Source organism: Mytilus edulis, chromosome 1, assembly GCF_963676685.1.
Source record: "Mytilus edulis chromosome 1, xbMytEdul2.2, whole genome shotgun sequence".
Lineage (NCBI taxonomy): Eukaryota > Metazoa > Mollusca > Bivalvia > Mytilida > Mytilidae > Mytilus > Mytilus edulis.
In genome coordinates, this window is record NC_092344.1 from 492,146 (window position 1) to 514,599 (window position 22,454).

The 22,454-nt window shown below is 31.4% G+C and overlaps 2 protein-coding genes across 3 annotated transcripts in view; one reads left to right on the forward strand and one right to left on the reverse strand.

The window, feature by feature from the left end:
• The window catches only part of LOC139521134 (beta-galactosidase-1-like protein 2), a 21,421-nt gene extending 14,058 nt beyond the window's left edge, over nt 1-7,363 (reverse strand). Inside the window, exons 1-7 of the mRNA XM_071314449.1 lie at nt 7,329-7,363; nt 4,379-4,587; nt 3,990-4,058; nt 2,892-2,987; nt 2,163-2,271; nt 1,839-1,952; nt 273-354 (exon numbers count right to left, since the gene is read on the reverse strand). Coding sequence (XP_071170550.1) covers nt 273-354; nt 1,839-1,952; nt 2,163-2,271; nt 2,892-2,987; nt 3,990-4,058; nt 4,379-4,554 — 646 coding nt within the window. The 5' untranslated portion in view covers nt 4,555-4,587; nt 7,329-7,363. The remainder of the gene's footprint in view (nt 1-272; nt 355-1,838; nt 1,953-2,162; nt 2,272-2,891; nt 2,988-3,989; nt 4,059-4,378; nt 4,588-7,328) is intronic.
• LOC139521165 (HMG box-containing protein 1-like) lies at nt 6,936-20,978 on the forward strand. 2 transcript variants are annotated; one of them, XM_071314476.1, is made up of 13 exons: nt 6,936-6,977; nt 8,264-8,478; nt 9,021-9,163; nt 10,047-10,185; nt 10,886-11,002; nt 11,316-11,422; nt 13,680-13,785; nt 14,271-14,437; nt 15,083-15,203; nt 15,617-15,677; nt 16,701-16,861; nt 17,684-17,843; nt 20,654-20,978. In XM_071314476.1, exons 1-12 carry the CDS (start codon nt 6,969-6,971, stop codon nt 17,817-17,819), a joined length of 1,482 nt encoding a protein of 493 aa, XP_071170577.1. In that variant the 5' UTR covers nt 6,936-6,968; the 3' UTR covers nt 17,820-17,843; nt 20,654-20,978. The 2 variants fall into 2 exon arrangements, with proteins under 2 accessions (XP_071170577.1, XP_071170587.1); XM_071314486.1 differs by lacking the exon at nt 6,936-6,977 and adding an exon at nt 6,993-7,112.
• The last annotated feature ends 1,476 nt before the right edge of the window (nt 20,979-22,454 follow it).

Genomic DNA, 22,454 nt, shown 5'->3' on the forward strand with positions numbered 1-22,454 from the left:
AAAGTAACAAATACTTAAAAGATACATTACTGATTATAAATCTTAAGCGAATTGCCTACAATATTATTGAATATTTCATATTATAGGTGTTATAGTATAAGTTTACGTAGCGGATGCCAAGTGACCATATAAATTACTGTGTTTCTTTAGATAATCCATACCTCCGCTTTTCGTCAAATGTTAATCTTGGTTTGCTATGCCCTTATTATCTATTTTCTGAATAGGCGTCGAAAGTATGACCAAAAAATAAAGCTAACCAATATTTCACTTACGATCGTAGAAAGGACAGTTTGTAATCCCGTTAGGATTTTCAGAAGTCAAGAATAATTCTTTAGCACCATATTTTACCAAAGTCTGAAATAATCATAATTAGTTTGACTACTAACATTGACACCTTAGAAAAAAATAATTGCTTTTAAAATGTTACAGTATTTATTACATTAGTGAGAAATAAGATCATATTCTGAAATAAAAATTTGATAACCGATTTTAGAATACGAATGAATTATGCCTAAAAGATGATCCAAAACTGGCCATATTATCTGCATGGTGAAAGATGTTCAGTAATGCATTCAAATATATGATTAAGGAGGCTCGAACTTGTTGGTGGCCTTTGTTTTTAATTTGTGCTACAAATACGTAGAGAAAGCCTCATTCAATACAGTTTTATATGCATAAATCACTATTTGCATTCTTTAACTAAAGAACTTGGAATTCCTAGTAAATCCGAGAATCCATCAGACTCTACATTATTTAAACACGTGGAGATTTAAGAGAATCGCAAATCCGTCTTTTTCTTGTTTGATATTAACATAAAAAGGACGATGAAACCTCTAATCGTTATACTGGATACTTAAACTTAACAAAATTCTTCAATCACAATCTTCAAAACATATGGGGTTTGATTTTTTCGCTTTACACTTATATTATATACTCTCAATTGAAAGGTAAACTACATTGCCTCTTTCAGCTTTACTTTTAGATATATTGATGATGACCTGTCACCCAAAAACTCACATCTCAATGAGTGATTACATTTCATGTACCCCAGTGAACTTTTAATAGCTTAAAGATACTGCTTCATATATTGATATTTTCCTCGATTTTTGACACGGAAGACTACTTCAAACTAGAATAAAAGACAAACGTGATGATTTCACCTTTCCAATTGTGAACTTCCCATACCTCTGCAGTAGCATCCCTCAGCTACGCTCGTACATGTTCACACTAAACGGATGTTGTTAACCGGTGTGTGTTGATTACACAAAACTGCTCTTACTGAATTTTGAGGCAGATCGATGGGAATCGATATCCTGAAGTAGTTGACATATACAATATGTCAGTGTCTTAACTCACTAGCGATATTGGTTGCTATCTTAAATCGTTAGATATCAGAAAAGTCGTCTGATCTGTAGTTTTACCAATTGTAACATTTTGAATCGATGTGGATCCGCAAGGCAGGTGCAGCATGCAGAACAGGATACTCTTACCCTGTCGACGCATCAGCTCTCGCTCATTTTAAAGTTAATGTGATTAGTTTTGTTACCTTAAATTGTCTCAAATAACGACTGTAACAGGTCAGCAATATGACAGTTGTTTCTCATTCGTTTGACGTTTTTAAGCTTTTGGTTTGCAATTTGATTAGGAACTTTCCTTTCTTGAATTTCCCTTGGAGTTTGGTATTTTTGTTATTTTACTTTTTCCCGATGAAGCTATATCCAGAAAAGAGCTTCGAGTGAAACACATTTAAAAAGCGTTTCTTTCATTTTTACTATTGTACCAACTCCCAATTGCATTATTTCATATATGTAAACATTTTTTTAACTTTTAAGTCTTGCCTCGTGAATAAACTTTAGATGTTCATACTCTTTACTGTAGGAACCAAATTCGTTCTCCACTTGAAATGCTATGATTGGTCCGCCACTTGATTTTTCGGGCAGTTTTAGACAATTCTGAATATAAACACAACATATTTCATTAGGCATCTAAAATAAAGTCATTAAAATTAGTAGATTTAGGAAGAAAGGTATATCATTGGAATGATTTTATCACTAAAGTATAAAGTATTTTGATTGGAAAAAATGGCTTCTCCTATTCTAAATAATTGACCATAATTTCACAACAAAGAAATAAGAAAGTTAAATTTTAGGAAATAAACAAACCTGCAAGTCGGACACTAGTGGAATGAGCTGACTGAAAAATCTGTCAACAGCATCTTGATATGGCTTATAATTACTTCGTACTTTCATTTCAGGGTCACGCAAAAGCCATCTAAAAAAAGACGTAAAGGATAAAAAGAAAATGATAGTCTATGAAATTTTTAGTTTACCTGTAAATCGTTCTCTTAATATGCATCGTCAAAGACATCATAATTTGACGGACATGATTTATCAACTTCTCAGTAGTGAATTTCCCTTTTCTGAGTGTGACTTTACCGATGCATCAAGCTTATGGTGTTAACTTATAACATATGATTCGTCAAAAATCATTTTAAGTGTGCATCGAATTCGTTGACAGAGCTTTTTTCTTTCTCAGATATTACAAATTTTAAGTTACAATCTTTTCAGAATGGTATCCGCACTAATGACGTTTTTATGGTAGTTGTATCAGATTAAATGTCTATGGGATGCCTGGAAACATATTACCCAATAAGTCTAGAGTTCTCGCATTTCCGCAAGACTTGACTCATAACCGGACACTTCAAAATAATGTATTTATCTACAGGACAATAAGAAGGGTGAGAATATACTTATTTATAAAAAATAATAAAACCAGTTTCATTAATTTACAAAGATGGTTCTGTACTTATTGGAAAACGCAAGCTTGCTAAGTTTGGCGCTAAAAAAATATATACTGTCTCAACATGTAAAATGTAAATGATTTGTACTTACGCAGGCATTCCTCCAAAATCCCATTCAGCACAGATATAAGGTCCCGGTCGGAATATTACATACAAACCTACTTCTTCTGCCAGTCTGATAAACTTTCTGTAAAATTATAACTCTGTATTTTGCTTCATAAATTCGTGGAAAACTAAGTTTTTGTGGGGTTCGTGTTTCTCAGTCTTTATTTTTTTATGTTTTGTTTTATGTACTATTATATTATCTATTTATGTATGTCTCTGTCCTGAGTGTTATTGGGGGTTTTTTTTGTTCTGTACTCCTGTCACGTGGTGTTATCATTTTAGCAGTGTGTTTAACATTGCCATGTCAGCGTGAGGTTTGGCTAGCCATAAAACCAGGTTCAATCCACCTTTTTTCACAAAATGTCGGGTACCAAGTCAGGAATATGGCACTTGTTATCAAATAGTTCGTTTCTGTTTTTCCGTTGTATTCCTTTTATAGTTGATGTGTTTCTATCGGTCTTAGTTTGTAGCCAGGATTGGATTTCGCTTAATCAGTCTATGACTATTGAACAGCGGTATACTACTGTTGCCTTTGTTTGTCCATGGGATTGTCAGTTTATTTTTATGAGTTTGAATGTTCCTTGGTATCTTTCACTTCTATTTCTAAAATTAGTTTTGTTTGCAAGATGCAGTCAGGAATATATAAACTCATCATAGATACCAGGACTAAATTTTGTATATACGCCAGACGCGCGTTTCGTCTACAAAAGACTCATCAGTGACGCTCGAATCCCAAAAAGTTAAAAAGGCCAAATAAAGTACGAAGTTGAAGAGCATTGAGGACCAAAATTCCTAAAAGTTTTGCCAAATCCAGCTAAGGTAATCTATGCCTGAGGTAGAAAAGCCTTAGTATTTCAAAAATTCTCAATTTGGTAAACAGTTAATTTATAAATATAACCATATCAATGATAATTCATGTCAGCACAAAAAGTGGCAGTTAATTGTTATCAAATAGTTCGTTTCTGTTTTTCCATTGTTTTCCTCTTATAGTTGATGTGTTTCCATCGGTTTTAGTTTGTAGCCAGGATTTGATTTCGCTCAATCTGTTTATGACTATTGAACACGGTATTCATATATAACTTACCGTACATCCAAGATACCAGAAAAATCAAATTCATTGGGATACTTTTCGTGTAGGTTCCAACACACATATCTACAAAAATAAAGGGAGATTAAAAAAGTGTTCATCAGTCAAACCATTCCATTGTCAAAAACTATCATTATAATTTGATAAATTATTTCCTACTTAAATGGTAGTACTCAGTTTATTTTCACATTTAAAACAATAAGTTATACTTCGTGTTTCTTGATTCTACTTCAATCTATGATGTCACTCGGCAAAGTAAAGATAGGATCGTTGTATAATGCATGCTGAAATTCCAAAGTTTTAACTCAAATGATTTTTCCGTTAACACTTTTAACACAGTCAATGATAGTTTATATAATGATTATGTGGACCTATATTTAACTTACGTTTCTACTGTATTTAGTCCGCATGCTTTGATTTTCATCAATCGGTCTTTCCAATATTCTGGAACCACTCGAAAATAATGCATTGCTCCACTAAGAATCGTGAATGGTTTGCCATTTAGATAGAATTGTCTATCTCGAAATGTTAATGATCCCGTGCTGCAGTAGACTTCCGACATTTTAACATGTACACAGTTGTAATGTCGATATACCTGCGATAACAAGTATTATTAAATGGAGCAACATAAGTATGCATCAGGTATGACCCCTATAGTAAATATCTCAGAGGTCCACTCTTTATCAGTAATGTTAAAATACATGTAGCTTCTTTACTAGTAGAAGACAGATTTAATTTTTTTTTTTAATTTTTGGTATTAACTTTGCATATTTCTATAAATACACATAACTCTTATGGCAGTAATGCAAACACAAGCCAGGGGTATTGATTCAGTATATAGAACACAAAACCCAAAATCATACAAGACTTTCAACCTGAGGAAAAACTGGTATAGGAAATGAAAACTACGGAAATAATGCAACGATCTACAGATTTATATATATTATTTGAACTTTATCTCTATAAAATCATAGTCCATTACTAGACTTCTAGAAATGAACTCAAAGTTCTGATAAATATATAAAGTATTCCCGGCCTGAAGGACTGTGATATGAATGGTATGTACTTTAAAAGATGTTCAAGATTGTTAAACTGACAAGGTCAAGTTCAAGTTCAGATTCTTTATTGTAAACATAAATTATAGTTTTACCAGAGGAATTCAGTACATATATACACATGGATATGGCAACTAAATATACAAACCTCGATACAAACGTGTATCATCTGAGTGTATCATGCTTAAATTTATTATAAGCTGGTGTTTTATCTAAATAATATAATTAACCAATAACAATTTTTTTTTCTAAATTCATTAAAAAAATATATAGCTATAAAATTCTTTTAAGACCTATACTTTACATCATTTGTACATAATGAGAATAGTCCATAGTTTATATATGGATAACGTGTGTAATGTGTTGGAATGTATTGATCCTAACCATGCTCGGAATCAGGGGCGGATCCAGCCATTTTAAAAAGGGGGGTTCCAACTATATGTCCCCATTCAAATGCATTGATCGGCCAAAAACAGGGGGGTTCCTACCCCCCGCCCCCCCTGGATCCGCCAATGCTCGGAATCTACATATCTCTTAGAACTCAGGGTCAAAAACGGTAAAAGTGACGCTCTCTAAAGTCCTACTTGATCTGAGTTTTGTTGTAATAATCATTGTAAACATTTGTTTAACAAACTTAAGGTCAGAGAACGGGAAATAAAAATTCAGCATTTCAGTTGTATTCTATTTGTAAAGGGGCATAACTCTAGAATGGGACAAGTGACGTCTACCAAATTCAAACTTGATCTGTGTTTTGTGTTAGTAAGGGACGACATCAAAAGATTGATGTAGGATAAAAAAAAACTTAAATCAAATAGTTTGGGGGTGGGGGTCAACATTGCTGAAAGTTTTGTTAATCTAAAATCGATTTTACATATATCCCTATTGGTCAATCAATTTTTCCCAAATTAAGTTAAGAGAGGGGTGTGGGGGTCAGTGAAAAAACTAGATGAATTAAGTTTTTTATCCTTCATTGAACTTTTGATGTCGTCCCTAAGCATTGTGCATAAGTTTTATATAATTCGATTGAGTCAAACTAATTAATGTAAGAGAACAGAAACCAATTTCGGACATACGTATCTATAGACGAACGAGGGTAAACTCATTTTTGAACAAATTTTAAGAGAGATTTTCTCGCTCCAAAAGATATAGTAATTTTTATTAGGTAGAGTTGATGTTGATGAATGTCAAGTGATATGACCCGACTCTTCATTACTTAAGGGTGTACTAAGGTCAAATTAAAAAAAATCTAGAATTTAAAATTGATACTGCACTGTGCTGGCACTATTATTCTAATAGTCCCAGTACTGTGTCAGAAAAGTTAAAAATAAAATTAAGCTAAAGAGATTGATATATATATAGGTTGTCATTTTAATGTTATATATTTAACATTGCCATAAAAGCGGGAGGTTTGGTTAGCCATAAAACCAAGTTCAACTCCACCATTTTTTCTTAAAATGTCCTGTATCGAGTCAGAAACATTAATTGCCATTGTTATATTATAGTTCGTTTCTGTGTGTTGCGTTTTAGGGTTTCTGTTTCGTCGTTGTTCTATTATATTTGATGTGTTCCCCTCACTTTTAGTATGTAACCCCGATTTGTCTTTTATAAATTTCGATCAGCGGTTTAATACTGTTGCCTGTATGTATCCCAGTGGCTCCTTTCGAGATATTTTATATACAAAAAAAATATTAATGGCGGGAAAAAGGCTCACTCACACTCATATTTAAAATCCACTGATGTTTGGCACTCTCCCATGGGGCCTCGCTTTATGTTTTAACTTGATTTTTTTTTCTTTTTTAAAACTTGAGAAAAAATGAATATTCAAATAATGCTGTCCAATCAGGTACTGTATAACGTTATGGGTGATATTTTTTGACCAATAAAATTTTGTCATACACCGTCACGCACCTGTCGAAGGAAGATGGCGTTGGTAAGTAAACTTTTAAATTCTTACTACGTTAGTTTATGCTGGGAAAACGTTAGTTTTAATTTGCTGAAGGAACAGAAAAGTTGTGACAAAATCATAATTTGTGAAAGTTACTTCATAACTGATGTTGTCATGCAGGTAAACATGATTTTACAAACTTTGACCGGCGTAGTATTTCAAACTAGGTCAAAGTTACTTAAAAAGTAAACACCTTTCATGTTTGTAAACATTGTACACAAATACGAGTACCGTTATATTGAATCATTGTGTTTTGTGAAATTTAAATGAATTAACAATAACGGGTGCATTTAAAACACATCTTTGAGTTTTGTGTAATGAAATAAATCACCTTACATGTAATCCCCCGAGACGTCCACGAATCTACCCAATAAGATTAACAGACAGTGCATTTGTTATTTTCAAACATAAGTGTACTACAACCTTTTATGAATATTGTAAATGAATTTGTGTGGAAAACAATAATAAAAAGTTTAACTTGAAAGAGAGCAATGGACCCAAAATTCAAACCACAAACAGCACTGGCAGTTATATGTCTTATAGAAATTTAAATAGAACCTTTTTCTTCTATGTTGTATTAAAAGTTTAAAAGTGAGTTTAATTGTTTTAAAATAAGTTATTTAATCTAATACATTATACAGCAATCAATTGTGATATTTAGATGTTTATTTATGTCCAAAAAAGAAGTGATTTTATAGTAGTTATTTTTTAACTTTAAAAGATGTGGAATAAAATAATTGCATGCTCCTGTCTATTTTTGGATAAACTATTCTCATCACTAGAAAATGTAGTAGTCTTTAGAGTGGACACACATGATTGATATTAACAAAAACATAATATAAAGGTAAAATAGATTAAAATAACTATTGAAAAATCTGGTTAAACACATGTAGTTATAGTCACAGCAGGCGGGGATCCAGAGGGGGGCTTCCGGGGGTTTGGAACCCCCCCTTTTTTTTGGCCGATCAATGCATAAATCTATGAATTACATGCAATCATATTTTAGATTGGATCATTTCTTGTTTCTATGATGCACTATATACTTAAATTTCTTTGCAAATACTTTTGATTGTAATGTCATTACTAAATATTGCAAACTTATAGAACATGTTCAATAATCTTCATATTTTCTTTCAATTTTGATATAAGATATCCTTATACATGTTATACATGTATTACAACATTGTACAACAAATGGCCAAATTTTTTTTATTTACAACAAATCGCTAAAATACTCTAATATTTACAACAATTGGCTATTTACTCTACAGGAACCATTGCAGGGAAAGCGGCCCCATGTGAAAACAGAAAAAATGATGGAATTTATAAAGACACAAGAAGAACAGCATAAACATTTTTCGTGTCCATTTGAGGGATGCACTAAAGTACTAACAAGTTATCCAGGCTTAAAATATCACATCCAGAGAAACCATGAACCACAGAGTGATGGATTCATATGTGAAAAATGTCTAAGATCTTTTAAAAGGTAATCTACTTTCAGGTATTTGTATATATAGCTATAAAATTATTGTGGATTTAATCTCAATGAGACAGCAACCAAACCACACAAATAACCAAATGACACTTATATGTAGAGGTCAAGATAGTCTTTAACAAGAGACACATGTCATGTAAATAGTTATTTAAAATGTTTTTTTAAAAAGATAGAAGATATATAATTTTTAAAAAAAATGTCTTGGACCCCATAAACTTCTTGCATATAGCAGTGTATATGGTTGTTGATGATATTCTAGAGATACTTAGAATGTTATTCTTCCACAATTTAAAATGAATTGTGATTAAGAATAAGCAACAGCCTTATACTATAACTAATTGGTTTCTACACTTATTATACATTTAACTTTTAGGCTGTTTTTCCAGAGTAAAAATATTTCCAAATAAATGTATTCAAATTCATGACCAAAAATTGAAAACAAACATGGCTTTAGCATATGCAGCGTTTAATACATGGTTAGGAAATGTTATTATGTATAATTACATGTATTTTTGACCATTGATATATTTTAGTTCTAATGGTTTGAGGTATCATTGTGAGAGAGGAAGATGTGAAGAAGGAACCAGAAGAACAGATTCTGCTTCAGACGAAGAACCTCCTTCAGAAATCCTTCAAGGTTATGGGGCTGCTGCTGTTAAACAAGAGAAGCTATCAAGTAAATAAACAATTATATTATGTGTGAAGCCAGTTTGTCATATATTTTAGTCATATTTTTTAAACACTCCCAAGAGTCTTAACATAACTATTTTAAGTCAGTTATAGCGAAGGACCAATGATTTTGTGGTGTAGACATTTATAAGAGAGACAAATTCCTTTCATTTTGCACCTTTTACTCCATGGGAACTCTGTGACCTGTAAATTCTAAGGGTTTGATTTTTGGCCCCCGTGTGGCGAGTGTGTCTGACTCAAATTTTGATTGACTTAAGATTTTAATTTTCAGCCGTAGTTATCTCTGAGCGCTCTGACTTCTGCCCCACTATAGCCTGTTGGTGTAATACCACCATTGATTTTCCCCTATTAGTCTTTGTTAAATTTGCACTTTTCAAAAAAAAAATGTGCAGAATTTATCTTTGTTTCAAATAAAGAAATATTTGGCATGAGTAAAGCTTTATCCTGTCCAGTACTATAAGATTACAAAATATTCTATAGAAATCCCAAATAAAAAATAATGGTGTTTTGAAATACCCAAGACATAATTTTATGACACAGAAATGTTTTACTGCAATAAAATGTAGGATTAAGTACCTACAACTGTCAAATTCAAGGGAATATTTTTTTCCGACCTACTTTCTTATACAACCAGATGTGACGTACCATGATTTGGTGTGGTATTACACCTGTAATGTTGAAAGAAGCTGTAAACGTCAATAATCAATCAATCAATCTTTATAGATATATTCTTTTTAACACAGCATTATCTCATACAAAATGAATAAAGGTGTCACTGGTAAAGACATAAATTGTTTCCAATAATAGCCTAAATTTACTTTTACATTTGACTGATTTTCAAAGCATTGTAATTGTTATATATGTTTTAGAGAAGAAGATTCCACCCGCACTTGACTTGAGTAATTTAAATGACCCTGCATATGGAACAGAGAGACTGACAGAATTTGCAATAATTGCCACCAGTCCATTGGTACAGAGAGCACCAATGAAACCATGGGAAATACCAAGGTAACAATTGTTAACATATTTTATTTGTTCCCTACCATCAAAGTCCAATGGAGACTTTTGGGTTTGCACTCTGTCTGCCCTTAAGTCAGGAATTTACCTTTTTCTTAATTCAAAATTTGGTATATTGTTATAAAGTCAGAAGTAACAGATCTAGCATGAGTTATGTTAATGTTGAGGGATATTTTGATGTATTGATGGCCTTTTGGCATTGACATGATTGTGGTCTGTGAATGTATATTCATTATTATTTGTTGGATACTAGTTTTCGTGGGAACAAGTAAACCTTGAAATTAAATGTTCAACGAATGACAAATTTTCTATATAGGCTTGTATGCATACACAGGCAAAACCACGAAAGTAAATATCCACGAACATACAAGTTTTCCTTTATCCACAAAAATTAGTACCCACGAAAATAAATGAATCCACAGTATATAGATTGAAAATGAAAATCAGTTGCAACTTAACCCTTGTCCCATTGAATTTTGATTTTCTTTATATGTTAAAGTTTCCTAGTTGAGATCGGTCAACAATAAAAAGTACAAGTTTCAGACATTGAGTACCTGTATTTAGGGTGAGAATGCAGATCATCAATTATGTTGATATGTCTATCAACATTCTTTATAATTATTTACCTTCCAAATGTGTTTCATGTTTAATATAAAATTTACTCATTTGAACAATACGTGCTTGCTTTCAGTGGACAGCTTGAGTCGTATTTAAGAGTTAAACAGGAATGTGACACAGGCAATGTGGTAGAAATGGAAACGTCACCATGCTTACAGGAAACCAGACTATCAAGTACAGATAAAAATGGGTAGGTTGAAATATTTTAAAAACATGGAGAAATGTTGAACAAACACAAAACATTTTTAAATAGATACAAGTGTTTAGATATTGCTTTGCAGACTTTTTTCTGAGATAGAAAGTGTTCAACAATTAAAAAGAATAAAGACTTTTGAATGCTAATTCTATATTCTTTAGATATTTCATTGATTACAGTTTTTGTGGATTTATGGTATCATAATACCTAATAGATTTTTGAAGCGAATGAAAGAATGCCATATGACTTTGTTTACATATGAAAGTTGTATATATGTATCAATTATGATTTAATATGTTTTATTCAGGAATTATTGTGATAACGAAGTGACATCTTCATCTGAGTCCAAAGCCAACAGAAATGATGTATGGTCTCATCAGTGGCCAAAGCCTGTGTGGCAGTGCTTCATAGCAGGTATGTTATGTAATTCACATCAGTGGCCAAAGCCTGTGTGGCAGTGCTTCATAGCAGGTTTGTAATTCATCAAAGTCTCTTTACTTTACATTGGCCAAGAGGTCTTTATTGATTATCCATGCATACTACTTAAAGTAATTATTATGCATTGTGTAGTGTTGGTAGTGTGATAATAATAATGTTTGACTCTCTTAAGTTAAGGATAAAGAATTTATTGATGGCATCAACAAGGAAACTTCAGAATATGAAGAAAACAATTTTCAGATTTAAGGTTAAGAGACAATGAATTCTGTAACCAGTCAATTAGAGAAAAAAAACACTTTTGTATCCCTGCTCTGAAAGCCATGTTCTAATTCCATCAAATTATGAGATGCACATTTTTGTTATTAACTGAATTTGCAGCATATGTTGATATTTTCTGACGACACATGGTTAGCTGTATTATGGTGTTTAGTGGGTGTCTGGTTGCTGCCGTTGTTAAATCTTTTTCATACAGATTTGTAGCTGTACTTAAGATTAGTATATCTTGTATAAAATTGAAAGTTTTATTGATAAATCATAGATGGGTTGCTTTGGTTCTTTTTAAATAAAACTATGGAACTTGAACACTGAAAAATTCCTGCAGAATTGAATCTGATATTTGCTTTATTTTTGCTGATCATCAGGAATTGACATGTAAGTATGATGTGTTCCTTGGTGGCTGTGTGCACTATTGGGATTTATCATCATGTTCACACAACTCTTAAATGGTTCAGACTTCTGTGTTCAATTGATATAAACATGATAAAAAGCTGATGATATAAATTCTCACACCTCTGGGCAATTTCAGTTAAATTTCAGTAGGAAGTTCAATATTTTTATACCTTACCTGACTACCTGAATTGTATGCAATTGACTGCTTAGAATAAGTTTAACTGTAAATACCTTTTCCATTTTGTTTTCATAATAATGCTTTTAGAAGAAAAGATCAGCTGCCATTCACATTCTAAGAACTAAATTTACTTAAAATATGTACTCAGTTTCCTTACTTGAGACAGAAATTCTAACATTGGGCAGTAAATTGTTGTTGTGTTACACAAGTTTTACAAATGATTTTTTAGTTTTTAAAACTTAGTCTCAAAAACTGCCACAGTTAAAGGCACATGTATGTGTACAACACAACTCACCCATAGGATAAAAGATATATTAACAGCATTATGTTAAGCATCATCTTCACATAAATACACCTGGCTAGATTTGTTTTAAACTTTTGAGAGCTAATTTAAATACATTAATGTCAAATGCTACATATTTTTATTACCCAGAACAACTATCGCCACTCGTTGTTTGGTATTTTTTTTTGTTGGCTTTTCATTTTTGAGTTAATGTTTTATGTAGTAGTTTCTTGAAAGTTTGTGAGTTAGATTTTTGTTTGTATGTTTTCTATGATGGGTTGCTGAAGCACATTTCTTTGCTTTACTTTTTTAGTAGACCTGCTTGTTAAAGATCAAGGTTTTATCTGAAATGTATTGGTTGTTTTCAAAGACGAATGTCATAAAATGTGACAAGAAAGCACTGATGTACAAATAATAAATGTGACAAGAAAGCAATGATGTACAAATAATCTGAGGAATTCAAATTTTCCCGACGTATGTTTCGTCTGCAAAAGACTCATCAGTGACGCTCGAATCCAAAAAAGTTAAAAAGGCCAAATAGAGTAGGAAGTTGAAGAGCATTGAGGACCAAAATTCATAAAAGTTTTGCCAAAAACAGCTAAGGTTATCTATGCCTGAGTTAGAAAAGCCTTAGTATTTCAAAAAATTAAAAACATTTTTGCTAACCTCAGCCAAAAATTTATAACCCCAAAAATATGTTAAACATGTAGTAAGTAATCTTATGATTTTCAAGAGAAGCAATTGACATGAAATAAATAGTTAATTTTGTTAATCAACTAACTGTCAGATACACTCATGAAATGGGTAATGGTCCCTCTTACACTGGCTGTTCATAGAAGAAAATAATATAGAAAATTTAAAAAAAATTAAGATCATAAATTTGTCTCCCTTTATAGAACTTTCATTGCGTATTCTATAAAAGTAATCTTTTTTTCATTTCAACACAGGCTAAAATTAAATTGAATATTGCTTACAATATGATTTGCAATGAGAACAAAATCATCTGTGAAAAACTTTTAGCAAGATTTTTATGTGTCATAGTACTAAAGTTCTAAAAAGATTCAATTAAAACAGTTTGTATTTTTGGAAAATGTATTTTTCAGGAACAAAAGTTTGTATTGGTTTTGTACAGTGGGTAGATGTGGAGTATGTAGCCTTACAGGAATCAATAGCCCAGAGGGCTGCTGGTCTTAATGGATATGTGGAGAGGTAAGCATTGCATACAATGAATAAAAACACCATTTGGTGATGTTATAATAATGTATTTACCTTCATGTGACATTTGTTCATTGTCTTTGCATGCACATTGGAGGGGAAAGATAAGAATAGAATATTTTTAACTCATAAGTCGAAAAACAAACTGATAACACCATGGCCATAACTTAGGAAAATGATGACAAACAACAGTATACAAAACACAACATACAAAAATGAACACTGAGCCAATGGGCCCTCTTCAAAAACCATTGTAAATTCAGGTGTTCCAAAAGGGCAAGCAGTTCTTGTTCCATATATTGCAGCTGTGCTGTTTCTAATATTAGTATAAATTTGGTGATAATTGATAAACCACACCTGGATGATTAATGAAAAACACATCTTTCATATTTTATAATTGTGGCGACAGAAAATATATACAATATTAAGATGAATTTATTTTATAAATCATGTAATTATTTTGCATTTTATTTTGTCAGGTATGTTGCACCAAATGGTTTACGACTGATAGAAATCAGAAAGTTTGCACAGCTGGACAACATATCTAACTCTTTAGTACACTTGTACTTTACATCAGACGTTCCACAACAACAGAATATGTGTGCTGAATGTACCATCGATCATCCATTCTTTGTCAAAGGAAAAGGTAGGTAATCCCACTTGTACTTTACATCAGACGTTCCACTACAACAGAATATGTGTGCTGAATGTACCATCGATCATCCATTCTTTGTCAAAGGAAAAGGTAGGTAATCCTTGTAGATACATAAACGAGTAGGTGCTGTAAGAACTCTTTATGTACATGTAGCTCAAATATTTTAAGTTACAAGACTCTGATATGACATTCTTTTGATTGGTAAACAAAGTCATTTTCTCATTCTAACAAAACATAGTGTAGATTTGTTTGAATTTACAATGTTGGATGTGTTTTAAAGAAAGCTAGCTATACCTTGGGTAATTTTTGTTGGAGTTGCTCACTTCGAAATTCAATAAAAACTTTTTTAAGTATTACAATGCACGTCTTGGAGGACAAGACACTACAGCGGATCTTGGTTTATAAGGTTGATTATTCAAAACAATATAATTTACCAAGTGAAAATATTTGTGTAAATTTCTTGTGTTCAAAGTGCTTTTCTGGTTTTGATTTCATCGAAAATGCTCAAACCTAAAAATGGAAGCCCATAAATATAATGTATAAATGTTAGAAGCTTCATGTATTTGACCTATTAATGATTGAAAACAAATTATTAAGATATCAGATATACAACTTTCTCAATAATCTTGTCTGAAGGTTGGTGTTCCAATGACCCAGTATTAACAGAACAGCATTATGGGATACCATGTAACAGACTGGAAACAAATGATGTGTGTCTCCAACCATCCCACAGTGAGACAACTGAAACAAGAACAAAGTAAGACATTATCATCATGTTATAACTTCTGTTCGTAAAGACATTATAATATATATCATTTGTTTCCTGGTACAAGTATGTAGTCCTTTTTAATCCAAACCCTGATTGACCTTAAAAAACTATAAAGTGAAGATATTGAAAAAACAAGTATTGAATATCTTACAGTAATTTTTACAAAACACATCAAATATTGAAAAGTGATTTAGTATACCATAATTTGTATAATAATAATGTACCGGGCTAAATGTATTTTTGGACAATTATGTGCAAGATATAACCTGATATATTTGTGTCTGTATCTTTGAGGCGATAAATCACATCCATATATGATCTGACAGAAATAGTAAACATAGTTATATAGTCAGTACCAAAGCCTTCCGTAGTATGATTTATAGTTACTTTGAATTTTCCAGTTATGACCAGTTTACCCCTATGGACAGATCTGCTGTGTACACCCTGAGTACTATGGCACAGGTAAGTCAATAAGTTTAATGCTGAGTTTCTTAGAAATATTGCTAAAACTTCAGGATAAATAATATACAATAACTGTCTTTTGATGAGGTAAATATGTAGTTTTATTGACTTTTGATAAACTAATATTCACTGAGGCCAACGGCCGTAGTGAATATCAGTTTTTCAAAAGTCAGTTGAACTACATATTTACCGAAACAAAGGACAGTAATTGTTTTATTCCATATTCCGAGAGAAATTTATGTTACAGCATTTATTTACCAAAAACCAATTGTACATCAAACGTTTTTTTACAAAAACAATGCACGTAAAAGCAGGCTACGTTTTGCATGGTGAATATACTTTTTCCGCAGGTGAATATGCTTATTTATTCAAAATCCCATTCATATAGAAAAACCTTCTTAAATTTTACCAATATGGAATAACATAACAACCATAATTGACTTAAAAAGATTTTTATTCTGTTCAATGATCAAACAAATTCTTTAAAGAGTACAAAGTGGTGTTACTTTTGCAACCAGTGGAAGACTGAATATAAATTTTAAAAGTTTTGCAGTGTTTTTAAATGAAATAAAGTCAGAAAATCAAACTTTGATAGGAAGACATCTTATATTATTTAAAGGAATATTGTGTGGTGTGAACCAACATGTCTTTTGATTGCATTATGTCTGTAAAATGATACAGAATAGTTCAAAAACTGCAATTTAGGATCATAATCTATCCTTGAATATACATGTAAACATATACGGTGACCTATGGTTGTTAATTTTTGTGCCATTTTGGTCTCCTGTGGAGAGTTGTCTCATAGGTAATCATACCACATCTTTTTTATATTTGATAAAAAATCTGTTATACAAAAAGCATCTTTCTTTAAGGATACTTAAAAATAGATTTAGGAAAAAACAATAGGAAACATTTAACTAGCTATATAGCCAATCACTGTTTTAAACTTTAACTATTTCTGGCCATTTAAAAAGTATATATATATATACAAATGTAAATTAAAGAGTGATTATTTATTTATAGAAGACATCCAGTCCAAAGAAAAGTCCACATAGTTCTCCAACCAAGAAAAGGCAACTAAAACTGGACCAGCCTAAACCAAAGAGGCCCATGAATGCTTTTATGTTATTTGCAAAGGACCACAGAGAGGAATACACCCAGAAATATCCTGGAAAAGATAACAGGTAACATTGATTAGTAGCTGGGTTTTTTGACGTCATTTAACAGCAAATATTACCTGCATAATCAGAAAGCTTCTCTAGGATGTAAGGTTTTACTCAGAAAACAGCAAAAATTTAACATTTTTTTCCATTTATGTAAGGGCTATTCCAGAAAAAAATGTATGGGGGGGTTGGAAGGCACGTTGTATTAATAATACATGGGTGATGGGTATCAGAGCAACTTTTCACACTATAATGCACTATAATTCTCAATTACAATTGTCTTGGTGGCGGGTGCTGACAAAAACTGCCTTCCAACCCCCCCATACATTTTTTTCTGGAATAGCCCTAAGATCTTCATACATCTGACACAGATATTTGACATTCGTTTAAGAGAAATTATTCTTTTAAGGGTTCCATACACAAAAGCAGTCAAAAAGAAGTGAAAAAATATTGGGTGAAAAGTGAAAACATCAGTTAAGTTTATTATTTTGTTCAAAATTATTGTGCTATGTTTGCATTCCACATAAACATTTCATAAATCTCTTGAGAAATCCACTAAATTTATCAATACATCACCAGAAAAACATGGAGAGTAAGTGTTCATTTCACCAAAACTCTTAAGAAATACTAGCCAATTACCAATTTATGAAATATAAATTCTATCGTAATGTGTCACACAGTATGATTTAGGATAAGATAGAAATTGAGAGTAAACTTTTCACCAAGCTTATCTTCTTTTTGATAAGACATCAATTGTGTTATTTAAAAGAAGATCAGCTTGGTGAAAGTAAATGTCAACTTTTAAAGGGTAATAACTTTAAATAGAAGATATAAATATTTCAGGGCCATCAGCGTTTTATTGGGTGATGAATGGCAGAAAATGGGTTTAACCCATCGCCATGTTTATTCAGAGAAAGCAAAACTGATGGCAGACCAACAGAAAAAGATTCACCCAGATTGTTGGAAAAGGAAGAAATGATTCCGCGGAGAAGATTTCGTCCATGTTAGTTAATTATTATGGACTGGATTCATTCATTTTATAGGAAACCAGTAAAAATATTTTTCCTTTTAACCTTACCTTTTGGTTTTAAAAAATTTGAGAAACTCTACTTCCAGGTTCTTGAATTCTGTTTACTCAGTATCTTAAGTAACACTTTGAGGAAATCAAACAGATTCCTCATCTTTTTCAGAGAGATTGTCATAATTTCAGAAGTAGAACAAAACTCCCATTTTGATGCTTTTTATACGACCGCAAAATTTGAAAAAATTTTCGTCGTATATTGCTATCACGTTGGCGTTGGCGTCGTCGTCGTCGTCGTCGTCCGAATACTTTTAGTTTTCGCACTCTAACTTTAGTAAAAGTGATTAGAAATCTATGAAATTTTAACATAAGGTTTATGACCACAAAAGGAAGGTTGGGATTTATTTTGGGAGTTTTGGTCCCAACATTTTAGGAATAAGGGGCCAAAAAGGGCCCAAATAAGCATTTTCTTGGTTTTCGCACTATAACTTTAGTTTAAGTTAATAGAAATCTATGAAATTTTGACACAAGGTTTATGACCACAAAAGAAAGGTTGGGATTGATTTGGGAGTTTTGGTTCCAACAGTTTAGGAATTAGGGGCAAAAAAAGGGCCCAAATAAGCATTATTCTTGGTTTTCGCACAATAACTTTAGTTTAAGTAAATAGAAATCTATGAAATTTAAACACAAGGTTTATGACCATAAAAGGAAGGTTGGTATTGATTATGGGAGTTTTGGTCCCAACAGGTTAGGAATAAAGGGCCCAAAGGGTCCAAATTAAACTTTGCTTGATTTCATCAAAAATTGAATAATTGGGGTTCTTTGGTATGCCGAATCTAACTGTGTATGCAGATTCTTAATTTTTGGTCCCGTTTTCAAATTGGTCTACATTAAGGTCCAAAGGGTCCAAAATTAAACTTAGTTTGATTTTAACAAAAATTGAATCCTGGGGGTTGTTTGATATGCTGAATTTAGAAATGTACTTAGATTTTTAATTATTGTCCTAGTTTTCAAGTTGGTCCAAATGGGGGTCCAAAATTAAACTTTGTTCATCAAAAATTGAATAAATGGGTTCTTTGATATGCCAAATCTAACTGTGTATGTAGATTCTTAATTTTTGGTCCAGTTTTCAAATGGTCTACATTAAGGTCCAAAGGGTCCAAAATTAAACTAAGTTTGATTTTAACAAAAATTAAATTCTTGGGCTTATTTGATTTGCTTTATCTAAATATGTACTTTGATTTTTGATTATGGGCCCAGTTTTCAAGTTGGTCCAAATCAGGATTCCATATCAAGTATTGTGCAATAGCAAGAAATTTTCAATTGCACAGTATTGCACAATAGCAAGAAATATCTAATTGCACAATATTGTGCAATAGCAATTAATTTTCAATTGGAGTTATCTTTCTTTGTATAGAATAGAAGTTGATAATATATGTTGGAAATTTGCCAGACATGACTATGATGTCATTTTCTATTTTTATTTGCCAATAACTTTATGTAAATAACTTCATTGGAAATTTGCCAATATAAAATGTTGCTGATGAAGCTTTTTTTCCTTATCTTATCTAAAATGTTTTTAGATAATGTATGTTGGACATTTGCCAGACATGACTATGATGTCATTTTCTATTTTTATTTGCCAATAACTTTATGTAAATAACTTCATTGGAAATTAGTCAATATAAAATGTTGCTGATGAAGTTTTTTTTATTGTTTTATACAATAAACAATGTATATTCACTTTTACTACCAACCAATCTTTACCATTCAGTGATAACAAGCACTTTATTTTACATTTTAATATTTTATGATGTATTTAAAAGAGTAGTTATTGTTGCAAACTCCATTAGAAATTTGAATTGATATCAGTTTTGGAAAAAGGGAAACGGGGATGTGAAAAAAAAGGGGGGGGGGGTTTAAATTTTTCTCATTTCAGATTTCATAAATAAAAAGAAAATTTCTTCAAACATTTTTTTGAGAGGATTAATATTCAACAGCATAGTGAATTGCTCAAAGGCAAAAAAAATATTTTAAGTTCATTAGACCACATTCATTCTGTGTCAGAAACCTATGCTGTGTCAACTATTTAATTTTAGATTTAAAAAGTTTGAAGAAGAAATCTTTAATTGATTTGTAAAATCTTGACATTTGTTTTGTGTAAAAAAAAACATGTAATGTCAAAAATTTGATCACAATCCAAATTCAGAGCTGTATCACGCTTGAATGTTTTGTCCATACTTGCCCCAACTGTTCAGGGTTCGACCTCTGCGGTCATATAAAGCTGCGCCCTGCGGAGCACCTGGTTATTGCATAAACTTGACATTTTAAGTGTGTTGAAATACTGTCTGGAGCTTTTTCTAACTAGTTTGTTATTATTTGATTGACTTAAAATCCTCATCCAATCTTTTTTCTCCCTGATTTTTAATCAACATCTAGTATTCAATGTATCTAAATTACAGGAACTCTGATCATCGCTAAGAGACTTCATACAGTCTCTAACATGTATGTGAAGGAATTCTTAATTCAATCCATTGAACTTCATTTATTTCAACTAGCTCAAATACTTCTGTTATAGATATAAAAAAAATAAAAAAATGATTTTGGTCTCACTTAGAGAGAAAACACTTAACAACATATACAGATCAGCAGAACTTCCACAGTAGACATGTTTCTATTTGAATGAAGTACTGGATGGTTAAACACATTGTTGATAATTAGCAGATTAACAGATTTGTGTTTTGACAGCTTGTGGTTCTCCATTGTATTTTTACCTTGATCTTGTTTTTCAGATTGATCTCATATTTATATCACTGCCATGGTGAACTACAACATAATGGAGGCCTCGTAATACAACAGAGGCAAAGCTCAGTATTGTAGTCAGATAGTTTTCCACAACAAACTCATAGATTCTTAACTAGATTATTCATGAAAGTTTACGTAATTCAAGACTTCTTTGTCTATTTGTGACATCAGTAGATGTCTGTCTCTACATTTGTATAATTAAAGTTTCCCTATGCCTGTTTATGTAGATTTGTAATTTGGACTTTTTTCAGGTTTTGAACGATTGTTTTTGTAATTAATATTTTCACTGAGAATATTAACAGTTCTGCAAAATATCAAGTGTTTGAAAATGATAGATATATCTTTTTCTGAAGTTTTATCATTTTAGGATTGTGCCCCCTATTTAAGGAAAGTGGTGACATCATTTGACTTACTTTGAATATGAAATTTAATGAATAATCTTTGATAAGAATCTAGTTTGTTGTTTATTTTTATTCTGTCGACATTCCTATTTAATTTTGATGACTTTATAATTGTTTTATTATATTTGATATTTATATATTTATATATAGTCAATCAGACTTAAACTGTTGATATGTTTTTGTTTTTTTATCATGTCTTATAATGTGTTCAAAGGAGAGAAATATTTCTTTTGTATTGTTTTGGCTTTTTACATACAGTTATTTTATCGATATAGGAAAATGACTACCGGTATGTATATTAAGAAACATGTTCAGTTTTTGTATTTTATGGAAGTGTAATGGATGTTATTGAAACCTGACATCGTCACTTCACTTTGTATTTTATTGAAGTGTAATGGATGTTATTGAAACCTGACATCGTCACTTCACTTTGTATTTTATTGAAGTGTAATGGATGTTATTGAAACCTGACATCGTCACTTCACTCAACCAGAGCTAGATTTAACTTAAGAATTTCTTGGAATAGGGTCATTTTATTAGAGGTTTATTGAAAAAAAAACAAAAAAACATTCCTTTTATTAAAGAATTCTGTGTTAACCTTGAATAAACTTTGAGTGTCATTTAATTCTCATTTTTCTGCCAATTTAACACCCCATAAAAACCTCTCTGTATAGTAGGGAAAAAATGATTTTTCTTTGATTATTTTCTTAATTTTGATTTATTTAATGAGATACAATATTTTATATGACCTTATGTTTTAATGTTAGTCCTTCCATCTTGAAATTACTAATGTGAATGGTTGTTCATATAAAGTGTATTTGAATATATTTTATCTGCAAACTGTATACAGAATATGAAAATGTTAAGTTTTGAATGTCATATTTTATAATGAAATTTTAAGTTAAAGGATGACACATTTTATGTACAATTATATAGTGCTTGTATAAGTTTGATTTTTGTTTGCGGCAGAGAAGAAATTATAGATTTGTGAAATGAATACACTACACTGTTATACTATTGCATTTAGACAAAATGTATTATGAACTGGACTTTTGGTGCATTTAAAGATATATTATAGCTTGTCCTTTTTTATTTGTTTTTGTTTGCAGAATATTTGTTCTTGTATATTTTATTTAGTGGATGCTTTTAAAGTAAATAGTATATTTATATGTTGGTTTTACTACACCATACATAATAGTCAGGTTGTTGAATTCCAGCTTACAGTGGAATGTTCTCAGACTTGTGTTAGCCAATACAAAAATCTACAGTATATTATAAAAAAATATATGTTTAACAGATAGCTAGCCGCTAAAGAGAGAAACTCACGTCATTTAGTCTCTAGTAGCTAGTTGTCTAATTGGCAATCTTTTTTTCTTTTTTTTTTTAC